This window comes from Syngnathoides biaculeatus, chromosome 2, assembly GCF_019802595.1.
Source record: "Syngnathoides biaculeatus isolate LvHL_M chromosome 2, ASM1980259v1, whole genome shotgun sequence".
NCBI classification, from domain to species: domain Eukaryota; kingdom Metazoa; phylum Chordata; class Actinopteri; order Syngnathiformes; family Syngnathidae; genus Syngnathoides; species Syngnathoides biaculeatus.
The window spans coordinates 12,145,163-12,157,023 of NC_084641.1; the positions used below are offsets into that span (position 1 = coordinate 12,145,163).

The 11,861-nt window shown below is 41.7% G+C and overlaps 2 protein-coding genes across 6 annotated transcripts; one reads left to right on the forward strand and one right to left on the reverse strand.

Moving 5' to 3' along the window:
• Nucleotides 1–13: 13 nt before the first annotated feature.
• lzic (leucine zipper and CTNNBIP1 domain containing) lies at nt 14–7,578 on the reverse strand. 2 transcript variants are annotated; one of them, XM_061833953.1, is made up of 7 exons: nt 7,455–7,578; nt 7,070–7,196; nt 5,784–5,919; nt 3,603–3,701; nt 3,411–3,506; nt 2,907–2,982; nt 14–2,831 (listed from the first exon to the last, which is right to left on the reverse strand). In XM_061833953.1, the coding sequence occupies exons 2-7, from the start codon at nt 7,168–7,170 to the stop codon at nt 2,776–2,778; spliced, it is 564 nt and encodes a 187-aa protein (XP_061689937.1). In that variant the 5' UTR covers nt 7,171–7,196; nt 7,455–7,578; the 3' UTR covers nt 14–2,775. The 2 variants fall into 2 exon arrangements, with proteins under 2 accessions (XP_061689937.1, XP_061689928.1); XM_061833944.1 differs by having other exon boundaries at nt 7,383–7,520.
• nmnat1 (nicotinamide nucleotide adenylyltransferase 1) lies at nt 7,530–10,994 on the forward strand. Of its 4 annotated transcripts, none has more exons than XM_061833924.1 (5): nt 7,530–7,586; nt 8,322–8,479; nt 8,573–8,756; nt 9,780–9,904; nt 10,306–10,994. In XM_061833924.1, exons 2-5 carry the CDS (start codon nt 8,350–8,352, stop codon nt 10,704–10,706), a joined length of 840 nt encoding a protein of 279 aa, XP_061689908.1. In that variant the 5' UTR covers nt 7,530–7,586; nt 8,322–8,349; the 3' UTR covers nt 10,707–10,994. The 4 variants fall into 4 exon arrangements, with proteins under 4 accessions (XP_061689908.1, XP_061689901.1, XP_061689891.1 ...); XM_061833917.1 differs by lacking the exon at nt 7,530–7,586 and adding an exon at nt 7,637–7,696; XM_061833907.1 differs by lacking the exon at nt 7,530–7,586 and adding an exon at nt 7,746–8,133.
• Nucleotides 10,995–11,861: the final 867 nt, after the last annotated feature.

An 11,861-nucleotide genomic window follows, 5' to 3' on the forward strand; every position in this document is an offset into this window, starting at 1 on the left:
ATAATACAAAATGCAGTTTCTAAATAATTTTATTCATTAAAAATGTGGTAAGTGAACATAAAAAAAATCTTATAAGTTTGAGATACCACAGAGAAGTGTGCTGTGAAAATGTTTGTCAAATTTGAAGGAATCAAAAAGAAAACAAGGGTATAAAAAGAGTCTCCAAGATTGCAGTGTCTCCACTGAATGTATTAAGCTGCCAACCAACCCTGTTAAAAATTTAATTCACTCTGATTAATCATAGTTTTTAAATTCAATTCAGGCTTGGTTACCATATGATTGGATTTGTTGATTCAAGAATCTTCCAAATAATACCTGTCAGACACAGTTAAGTCAGCTCCAATCTCCAAAAGAAACACATCATGCCATGACAGAAATAAATTATAGAACTAAAGTGACTCAAATGTATCAGTCTGGAAAAGGCTACAGAGCAATTTCCAAGTCTTTGGGACTCCAATGAACCATGGTCAAAACCATCCATTTTCTTCCGCTTATCCAAAGTCAGGTCACAGGGGCAGAAGTTTAAGCAGCGAAGCACAGAATTCTTCTCCCCAGGCACGTCATCCAGCTCTTCGGGGGGATCCCGAGGCATTCCCACAGCAGCCAAGAGATGGTCCCTCCAGCCAGTCCTGGGTCTTCCACAGGGTCTCCTCACAGTGAGAGGTGCATGGAACACCTCACCAGTGAGGCATCTGGAAGAGCTCCTAATCAAATGTCCAAGCAACTTCTTCTTCTCAATGCAGAGAAGCAGCAGTTCAACTTCTCACCCTATCTCTAAGGGAGAGCCCGAACACCCTACAGAGGAAACTCATTTTGGCTGCTTGTATCTGCTGCCTCATTCTTCTCTCATTTGCGAACAAGACCCTGAGATACTCCTCCAATTGGGGCAGGATCTCCTCCCTTTCCCAGAGAGGTCACTCCACTCTTTTCTGACTGAGGAAAATGGTCTCAGACTTGGAGGTGCTGATGTTCATCTCATCTGCTTCACACTCTATTGCGAAACTTTCAGCATCTGAACCTTCCAGCAATTGTTGGAGATCAGGGCCAGAACCACATCATCTGTAAAAAGCAACAATATGATACTGGGTGATACCGATGTCACCAAACAGGAACCCCTCAAAACCCTGGCTGCACCTAGAAATTCTGTCCATGAATGGTATGAAGAGAATCAGTAAGAAAAGGCAGCCTTGGCGGAGTCCAACACTCACTGATTATCTTACTTACTGCCAGCAATGCAGACCAAAGTCTTGACACTAGTTGTCCAGGGATTGAACGGCCTGTATCAGGGAGTCAAGTACCCCATACTCCAAGGGAACCCCCTCTCCCGCCACAAACACACACACACCTTCTTATAAAAGAGGGACCACCACCAATCCAGAGGGACTACTGCTACTGTCCCTGCTGTCCGGGCAATCTTGCAGAGGCGTGTCGATCAGTATATCCCCACAACATCCAGATATATTAGGACCTCAGGGCAGAATGCATCCTTACCCCACCACCGAGGAGCTTTTCAACCACTTTGGTCACCTCAACCCCAGAGGTCTTCAAAATATTCGGCCCACTGACTCACCATGTCCCGAGTTAAGGTCAGCAGCACACTATCCCAACTATACTGTACACAGTGTTGATGGTGCACTGCTTTCCATGCCTGAGATGGCGCATGCTGGTTTATAATTTCCTTGAAGGTGTACTGAAGTTGTTCTCAATGGCATCACCGAACTCCTCCCACGCCCAAATTTTTGCCTCACTGACCACTAAACCTGTGTTCCCCTTGGGCGGCCATTACACATGATACGCCTCTGAAGTGACACAGGGGGAAAAGGCCCAATAGGACTCCTTCTTCATCATGAAAGTATTGCCCACTGCTGGTCCCCATGACAGCCTGCAACAACTTTATGGCCACAGCTCTGGTTGGCTACATCAACAATGGAACCATGGAGCTTGGGACTCCAGGTTCCCTTTGTCCCCAAGGATGAGGTTAAAGTTATGACAGAGGTGAGATTTGCAACTCCTTCTGACAGGGGATTCTAGCACGTGTTCCCAGCATACCCTCACAATAAGTTTGGGCCTGCCAGATTTGGTTGAATTAGAGTGGAGTCTTGAGAGCCAGACCTCCTCGTCAAACATCAATGCGAGACCTCACGGATGCACTTTGAAAAAAATGGTCATAAATTTGAAAGCCGTCCCACAAGAGGCTGTGCTGTTACTGTACAACTGCAGAGGGTCAACTGATGTTGAATTGAATCTTATTTACTAACATTGGGATGTTATTATATTCATCGTATATTACATACATACATATATATTCATATCTGAGTCATGGCAGGTGAGTGAATACTTTTGGCAATATAGTTTACATTTAAAAAAAAAGGGGACCCCCCCCCCCTCAGAGTATTGTTCTTTTTCTTTACGAGGCCCTAATACTCCTATGTAAAACTAGTATGTAAAAATCACATTCTTACAATAAGATGGCCGCTTCATGCACATCATGCAAAACACACAATGACAATGAACATCTTTAACATTCAGGTTTTTTGTTTATGATTGACAACGTAATACAAACAGCACAGAATAGAACAAAACAGCATAACTTTTTTTTTTACCAATTTGAAGCGTATCACAATATTGTACCTGCTTCACCATATACATTTAATACAAAGTAGCATATAAAAGTATAAAGTTTAAAAAAGCATCTACGACAACTGGATTTATTTACATGAGCATGTTTTTCTTTCTCAAAACACTTATTAAAACAGTTTTTTTTATAAAAGCAAGCTATGTTTTACTTTTCACACCAGAACTCGCTAAAGCCAGTATTTTATCTTCAGACCCTGGAAAAGAAGGATGGAAAAAAATCTGAACATTGCATTTCATTTTCTTTTCATGAAAAGTGTTATTTTACTTACCCGCCGTCACCTTTTCAAAGTGACTCAAAGTAGCCGTGGCGTTTTCTGCCAGGAACGTTTCGTCTGGAGTTGTGAGCTGTCAACACGGAAACACTTTTAACAGCTTAAGATGTTAACCCCTATTTACGGTGACAATGCCGAGTTGACCCTGTTGCTAGGTAGGACGTTTTTGGTGATTCCCACAGCAAAGATTTATTTACTTTTACACTCACATTTTGCGCAGTTTTGTTCCTAATCAGAACAATTGCGCCAGAATAAACATGGGTGAATATTGTGACTTATTTTTTTCTCTCGTGTGGGGGAAACAAATGGTGCCTGTTGATAGCTTTCCTTGACTTTCCAATGTAAAAAAAAAAAAAAAAAACACGATTAAAATAACGTGATGTTAAGACCTATTTTCCTGAAAATATCTGACTGTATTCTAGTAGTACCGGTATCGTTGTTTTCAGCACGGGCAGCCCTTACACTTCGTGCGGCTCAACCGGCGAGTCTCATTTTGCTCACCGTCTCTCCCAGCTTCCTCAGTGCAGCGAGCACCTCCATCTTCTGCTGTGTGTAGTCGGCCCGAGACAGCTTCCCCACCATGACGTCGCGGTCCATCTGTCAACAACGACGTCAAACAAAGTCAGTGGTAAGAGGTGGAAGCCTTTTGATCAGACAGAACCCAAACAAACAAGCAAACAATACAATTCAAACCTCAGCCAGTCTGGTTCTGAGCTGTCCCGGCTGCTTCTTAGCGAAAAGTCGGATCACCTCTGGAGTTTTGAATGCTTGACTGATGGCAGCCTGGATGGCCTGAACAAAACATACAGTAATACTGCATGTCATGGATGGATACTTATGATGAGAGTAAAAGATTTCTTTGATAATTAATTACTGTAAAGTGAATTCAGAGATTAAGATTTGATAACAGAAAATTGAATTTTAAAAATAATTACTTGAAAATGTGCAAAGCTTGAGAACTAGGGCCAGGACTCATCCTCTAAATCTTCTTCAGTATCGATATGATAACAGCGTTGGGACATTAAGCGGAGTAAAGCTTTTTTTGTATCGTGGGCCTCTTTAGAGAGGAAAATGTGGAACAAAATCCATAATATTGGGGTTTTCAGAGGTTGACGTGGGCACGAGTAGATAAGTCCAGATATATTTTGGAGACGATTAACGGCAATTTTCATATATCAAGCGACGTTACGCTGTTTTTACGCTTATGTTAAGCATCTTCGATTGTCCCGTTTTACATCACAGAAAGGTTTCCTAGTCACAAACAGTGAGAGACAATGGTGAGAACGCTCCAGTTACATGACGACTCTACACGTGCAGAAGCTAACACATCATTTAGCCGACTCCCTGAGTGTACAATGGACTCAAGGTGGCATGGTTAAATCTAAGTATCAGAGCAGCAGGTGGAATTTAATTCACTAATACGCCAGTAGTGGGACGCAAAGCACCTCCTCAAAATGAGGATGTGGCTCAGTTGGTTGAGTGGGATGGCCAATGAATAAAGGGTCACAGGTTCAAATCCCTCCTGTGACAGTCTTCGTGCCCTCGGGCCCAAATTTACTCTCAATGGGCCTGGCACTGCCGTGCATTGGCAGCTCATAGGGCTGTGCTTGATGGGTGATTATGATATGATTTAATCCTAAATTTTAGATTTTCACACTGCAGATGTTTAACTGTGGAAAAATAGCTTAAAACTGTTTAACTTTTAGTTGCCCTAAAAGGGCACCCAATGATGCACTTTTGCAACTGTCAGAAATCATCACACATCACACATGTAGGGCAGAATTACGAGGAATGTGGATTTTTTTTAATTGTTTCTATTCTGACTTGTCACTCAACGTGCAGCACAGTGGGTCTTCGGGCTGGTGTGGCTGCGTTAGAGCACATCATTGTCGGCCGTGAATGCCCGCATGTCAGGGAGAGAAGGTGGGAAGAGCATGGGGGGAAAAAGTTCTACATGACACACTTTAAGCGCATGTATTTTTTGCACCAAAAATATATAAATGTCCTCTTTCCAACCAACTAAATAATTGAGAACATTTAAGGGTTCATTGTATTGCCCAAGGACACTTCAACAGTGGACACTCAGAGCCACAATTCAAAGCACCAATCCTTTGGTTGGTAGCCGAAACAATCTACCAACTCTGCCACAGCCGGCACAAACATAAAGTCACATGAAGGCATAAGAAACATGGTCGACCAAATACCATTGATTTTTTTTTCATAGTAGCGGTATTAGATCGGCACTTGACAGTTGAGCGGGGTGAAGTTTCAGAACAGACAAAAGAGCTTGAATTTTCACAATTTTGGAATCTCAATTTATATACAGTACTTGCCTGTTTTTCTTCCCAGCCATTCAAATTTAGCAGGGCTGTTAACAACACTTCTCTGTTGTGTGCAAATTAAGAAGCTGTGGATGACTATCTGGGGACTTTCAGAATTGTGTTGTGTGGAATTGATCAATCCATTAATTATCAGGAAGGGAATGATGCAAAAACTCTCACCGGCGACCAATGGGTTTGCGGTTTATTCAACGTCACCCATCATAGTTTGCTGCGTGAAGAACACAATAACCTTAAAATTAAATCACCATGCTGACTCTCACAGATTAGTGTCGGTACTATGACTGAGATTATATGTGTTGTTCGCTGTGCGAGTTATTCGTTTCAAGTACGCTACACAATATAGGAGCAGCAAGCAAACAAGTGTCATTTTTTCCGCTCAACATATGTAGGATCTCCCGCATTTCAAAAATCAGTAATGTGAAAAACTGTTCCACATGTACGCCCACAGTACTGAGAGCCGTACTGCTTGATCAGTGCTAAACCTCGCTGATGTCACAAGACACAATTTGCTGAGTGTGTCCGTTGCGCATACCAACTGCATGCCGCTGAGTTCATCCACGAGAGTCATGTCTCCTGTCATGATCTTCTTCAGGGAGTCGTTGAACTCACTCAGCTGCTCCAGTGTCTCTTTCTTTGTCTCCTCATATTCTTCTTCATCGAGCTCTTCCCTACAACCGTGATATATTGTGAACATCGACAAAGCATGACGTTTCTCAAACACCCATTCGCACCCAGCTTAACATCTATGGACATTTTAGGTCTCAAACATAATTTCAGCTTGGCCCACATCAGAGTTGTGGTTTTCCTCAGATGGCCGTTAGGACTGAAAAGAATAGAAATATCCGGCCACCTCATCATATTATACACAATGCCCCCAGCAATTAACAAAAAATATTGTCATCAAAAGTTAAAGATATTTGTGATAAGGCTGGGCTATATCGTCATTGCAATAATGGCACATGCAATATATGCATCACAAAGACGTGTAATAGATGAATATGTATGTGGTATTGCATGGTTTGTTGCACTCGTGTGGTGTTTATCCGAGTTCGGCCAATCAGATGTGACCTTCAATGCCATCGCCATCTACACCCCTCGATACTTTTTACACTGGCTAGAGAATAGGTGAGAATCTCAGCAGCACCGGAAAGAGGAAGAATGTCACCAAAACAAAATTATCCAACCCATTCTCAATACCATGATCCTGTTCAGAGTTGAGGGGTGCTGGAGCCTATTTCAGCCAACTTTAGGCAAAAGACTAACAACACCCTGGACAGAGTACTTGTTGACACAGACACAACACCGTCACTGTCACTGTGTGGGAAGTGAAGCCACACTGCCTACACCGAAGTCTGGCGAATGTACCACTACATCATCAGTGACTCAAAATGGTACAAGTGAAACAAAAGCTTGGGAATATCAGCACGTTAAAGTGAATACTACAATTTCAGTATAAATTTTATTCCAAAATTAAAAGAACCGTCCTATCTAGCAAAATAATAATTATAATAATGATGAATGATGCCACTATTTAGTGGGCCAAAAAGTGCTCCAGTGGCACCTGCACCAGGAGTTTGACACCAATGATTTACAGTGGTCTTCACTGAACCTCGTGAGGATAAGCGGCTTGGAAAATAGAAATGGAACCAAATGTGCATATTTTGGGAATGTGGTAGGAAACGGGGAGCACCACTAAAAGAACCACGCAAGCAGAGAGAGAACCTGCCACTTGTACACTGGAAGGCCGAAGCACATATTCGAAGGCAAAACATTCTAACTGCAGTAAATCAAATGTCACCAAGTACTGTAATGTGCCACCTGCATTCCTCCAGATCCTGCAGCTGCTGCATCAATCTGTCAAGCTGCTCCTCCATATTTTGTCTCAGTTTGCACGTTTCAGACTTTCCACGGGAAGCCATTCTCTTCGCTTTGCCCCCAACACCACCTAACAGAGATTTAGCAAATGTCAAGTTGACGTACAACAGGGGCTACAGTTGGATGAATTGTCCACATTGAAGAAGGTGACATCGTGCTGAAAAATCCAACTCGTGGATTTAACGGACGCGATCTTTGTAAAGTTATTTATCATAACAATCGGATATAGCATGCTAGTTATGGGACAAAAGCTCACCGCGACCAGGTTTGGAAACAACTTGGATCCGTGGTGCATTTAATGGGGGTTAAAAAAAATATTCACACCCACTTCGTAAACGCGGCCACCGAAACTTGACTCGGTCTTCTCGACGCGTTTAAACCACTCCCCGAAGTGTTAGTTAGGGTTTGTTTCTCTACGGCTTCCCGGTCGACTCAGCCAATCAGCATTCAGAATGGCAAGGTTGTCCTCTTCTTCTTCTTCTTCTTCCTCCTCTTCTTCTTCTTCTTCTTCTTCTTCATATCGGAAGTTGGTTACACTAGCTGAGCGTCTGCCTGGTCTCGAGTTGTCTGGTAAATAGTTCCTCCTGGTGTTTTTCTTGAACTTGAACTTGAACGAGTCATGTCTATGGGTTAATTGTATTTGGTCCTAATGTTGAATCGTCTTTGTGATTTTGGGAAGTGAGCGAGCGTGCTAATGTTATATCGTTGTTTATTTGCAATGGAAACGTGGCTAACCTAGCAGAATGTAGCCGATGAGCGAGAGGTAGAACCCATTTTGCGTAGAATCCAAACCACTATTTGCACTCACATTCACATTTGTGAGCCATTTTGAGACTTCTGCAAATCTAAAATGTGCGTGAATGATGGATTAATTGTTTAAAAACTGAGTGTGAGAACAGGCAAAACCCCGCAGAGCAAGCCCGTGTTGGGACACATTTCAAACCCTGAACCTCTAAATCGTGAGGCAGACGTATGGGTACAAACTTGTTCACCTGCTACTAGTCCTGGTAATTATTGTTTAAAAAAAATATTGCAAGGTTTGTTTCATCACAACAATCCAGCTGGCTCTCAGAGGGGCTTAATTTATGTGTTGTTTCAGACCCTTGTAAACTCAGTCACTCATTTACATCCATCTTGTTGCGATGAAACAGTGCTAAGTACTGTTACAAAGATTTTTTTTTTTTTGCCCCCCTAGACAGGCTAACGCTGCTCCATAATGAAGCATGGAAGACGAGAGGAGAACAAGAGTGGTCCTTCTGGCTTGTGGGTCCTTTAACCCTATCACCAACATGCACCTGAGGATGTTTGAATTGGCTCGAGACTATCTAGAAGACACAGGTTGTGTAACATCTGGTATTTCATTCATGTTTGTTTGTTTTTTTTTTGGGGGGGGGGTTGCAGAGGGAATTTGATTCTCAACCAAAAGTCATATTACATTTTTCAAAGGTCGCTATGTGGTGGTGAAAGGCATCGTGTCCGCGGTCGGAGATGGCTACAAGAAGAAAGGCTTAGTTGAGGCTTTCCATCGTGTGAAAATGGCCAGACTGGCAACAGAGACCTCAGAGTGGATCACAGTGGATCCGTGGGAGAGCTTGCAGCCTGAGTGGGTGGAGACAGCCAAAGTGATTCGGTTCGTGAATTAACAATTTTTCTTCTAATGTGTTGGCATAAGCTCAGTACACACACAAAGGTAATCGGACTGTTCTTGTCCAAAATGCAACTGATTTGCGTGTATTTATATGAAGAAAAAAAAAATCAAATCAGGTACGACATGATTGTCTTTATTTACAGTCATTTCCTTGTTCCTGAGTTTGGGCACGTCTCGATTGGCTACATTATTTTTCACGCCACAATTCACAGCATTGTGATTTAGGAAGATTTCATCTTCCGCCACACACGTAAGATTTTTGGTTGTGAATGTCAATAGCATTCAATATTTAAGATTGTCGACTCTCACCAGCATTGGACCCTATTAAGGACAAAGGGCAAAAAATTGGTTATGGTTGAAATTCCTCCTTTTTTGGGGGGTGGTTTTCTCTCATGTGACCAAGTTACTGCCCACGACACCCCCTACATGACCTCGCCAGAGATGAGTATGACTTTTGTTACCATATGGATAGGTTTCTAATTATGCCATTTTGTGTGTCATAGAGATCAAAGAACACAGGTGATAGGTGAAGCGTGAAGTTTTTTTTCCATGTTAATTTATCCAATTGGTGTAAGGTTGGTGGTGACACACAAGATGGCGCAATCGGAAACCTATCCATTGGCTCAGGTTGGAACAATTAAGTCTAGAGTATGAAATGAAATGCCGACAAGCTTACAAATATTCAATATTTTCATTGTATTTTCCCTCATGGAAGCATCACTGCATTATCAAGCATTCTTAGATCTGTGTGGGTCCATGCTTGAGGCCCCTGCAGCGGACACATTGCCGAACACAAATATCCCAACTCCCCAAAAGGGTAGCGAAGCAATCCAGTGTTTTTTTTTTTTTTTTTTTTTTTAAATACAAGCAATTAAAAAGTCAAATTTTCCGCAATATTCACACCTTGAGCAACATTCACTTTTTTTTTTTTTTTTTTTTTTTTTTTTTTTATTGAGGGGCGGTTACAATTGATTAGTCCTGAACTTTTGTTTTGTACCTCCACAGACATCATCATTCAGAACTAACAGCCGGCGAGCAAAATGGTGATGAGGTGGACACTGTAAAGTATGGCAAGAAGAGACGGATCGAGGATAATTATTTTCCGAGTGCATCATATCACAATGAAAGAGGTAGGTGAACGACTCTATGCTACAACTCCCAAATCCTTGTCCACCTGTATTTAGGTGAATACTCTACAAAGAAGATTGTGTGTGTGTTGGAGGGGGTTTCCTCAGGGCATATATATCCATTTTCTATATAAAATGAGAAGTTGAAAAATGCTTCAAAAAGCCCAATTTTTTAGGCTTGGAACTCATTTCTTTTTCCATTTATTGTGATGGGAAACATCGATTTTGGTTTTCGAACAAATCACTTCTCGAACCGTTTTCTGGAACGGATTGTGGTCAAGAACGGAGGCATCACTGTATTATTTTTCGACTTGCTGTATTTTGCTGTTTAGTTTGCAAAGGTATTATAAGTAACAAAGAAATTAATAACAGTCGGACTAAATTAAACTCTACTGGAATTGCAGAAGCAACTCAGTTGATGCTTCTGTGCGGTGCTGATGTCCTCGAGTCTTTTGGGATTCTCAACTTGTGGAAGGAGGAGGACATCACCGAGATAGTGAGCCGCTTCGGATTGGTGTGTATCACGCGCTGTGGCGGCGACCCGCACAAGTTCATCTACCAGTCAGATATGCTGTGGAAGCACCGCAAGAACATCCACGTGGTCCCTGAGTGGGTGGCCAACGACATCTCCGCCACGCACCTGCGTCGGGCTCTGCGCCGCGGTCAAAGTGTTAAGTACCTGCTACCGGACAACGTACTTCAATACATCCACGAGCATGGGCTATACAGTGACGAAAGCGAGCAGAACAATGCTGATGTGGTTCTTGCACCCTTGCAAAGATACGCAGGTGGCCCTTCTGGTTAAAAAGTACTGTAGAGTGCTTTTACGGTGAAAGGACACTATTTAAAGCTTCCACCAATGCTGACTCCCCAAAACAGTAATATTGTAGAACCTTCAATTTAAAGTTCATTACAAAGAAATTTCCCATTTACAGAAATGTTATATTTGTTTGAGACTCCATTCTGTCATAGAACCTTTAGTCATAGCACAGGCAATAATTCATTGCCATTTAGTTTAACAGCTCATCCCCTCACTTTTCCCACATTTTTAGACATGAATTGTCACACAAATATAAAATGAAACAACCTTCAATGCAGGTTTCTCAATTTTTTTTTTTTTGAACTAAGGCACATAATTTACACTTTGAAAAATCACATGGCCCACCATCTGACAAGAAGTCACAAAAACTATATATAATTAATGATGATGTCAACTCAAGTTACTCAAATTTTGAGTACACAAAACTCAAAGTTTGTTCATAGTCCTGAAACTGGGCCTTGTTTAGTTGAACACATTGTTCTGCCGTGTGCATACCAACAGATGAATACAGTTTTTAAGTTTTATTATGAAAAGAAATCGGCTTCCTTCTCACATTTTTAGTTTTGAATAATTCCAGAATCAGAAGGATCTTTATTCCCCAAGTATGTCAAAAGCTCACTAGGAATTTATCTCTGTTAGTTGGAGCCGTTCTAGTACAACAGGAAATTGGGACATAAAAATTACAGTCACACTTCACTTTTATGTTTAAGGTCATCAAACATAAATATCAGAGGCAACCAGAGTAAACAAAAATGCAATTTTGAATTGATGATTTTATTTATTAAGGAAAAAATATTTAAACCTACCTGGCACTGTATAAAATGGTAATGTTCCCGTAAACCTAAAAACTGCTTCAGCCACACTCACCAGCAAGAACTGAAATCAAGCATCTTCTATAACTGGCAATGAGTGTTTTACATCTCTGTGGAGATACTATGGCCCATTTTTCCTTGCAGATTATTAATTCAGAAACAGTGGAGCGATATCAAGCATGCACAGGCTTTTTAAGATCATGGCAAAGCATTCCACTCGGATTCAAGTCTGGATATTAACTAGGCAACTGCAAAACTTTTTTTTTTCTTTTTTCCTTAAGCCATTCGGAGGTTAACACGCTGATGTTTTGGATTGTTGTCCTGCTGC

What these genes read in the sequence shown, in the direction of transcription:
- nmnat1 (XM_061833924.1), top strand. Translation starts at nt 8,350, where the DNA reads ATGGAAGACGAGAGGAGAACAAGAGTGGTCCTTCTGGCTTGTGGGTCC. An exon ending in CACAGGTTGTGTAACATCTG is followed by an intron (nt 8,480 to 8,572) that starts GTATTTCATTCA and finishes CATTTTTCAAAG; the next exon opens with GTCGCTATGTGGTGGTGAAA. An exon ending in GAGACAGCCAAAGTGATTCG is followed by an intron (nt 8,757 to 9,779) that starts GTTCGTGAATTA and finishes GTACCTCCACAG; the next exon opens with ACATCATCATTCAGAACTAA.
- lzic (XM_061833953.1), bottom strand. Translation starts at nt 7,170, where the DNA reads ATGGCTTCCCGTGGAAAGTCTGAAACGTGCAAACTGAGACAAAATATG. An exon ending in CAGGATCTGGAGGAATGCAG is followed by an intron (nt 5,920 to 7,069) that starts GTGGCACATTAC and finishes TCACGGTTGTAG; the next exon opens with GGAAGAGCTCGATGAAGAAG. An exon ending in TCAGAACCAGACTGGCTGAG is followed by an intron (nt 3,507 to 3,602) that starts GTTTGAATTGTA and finishes CGTTGTTGACAG; the next exon opens with ATGGACCGCGACGTCATGGT.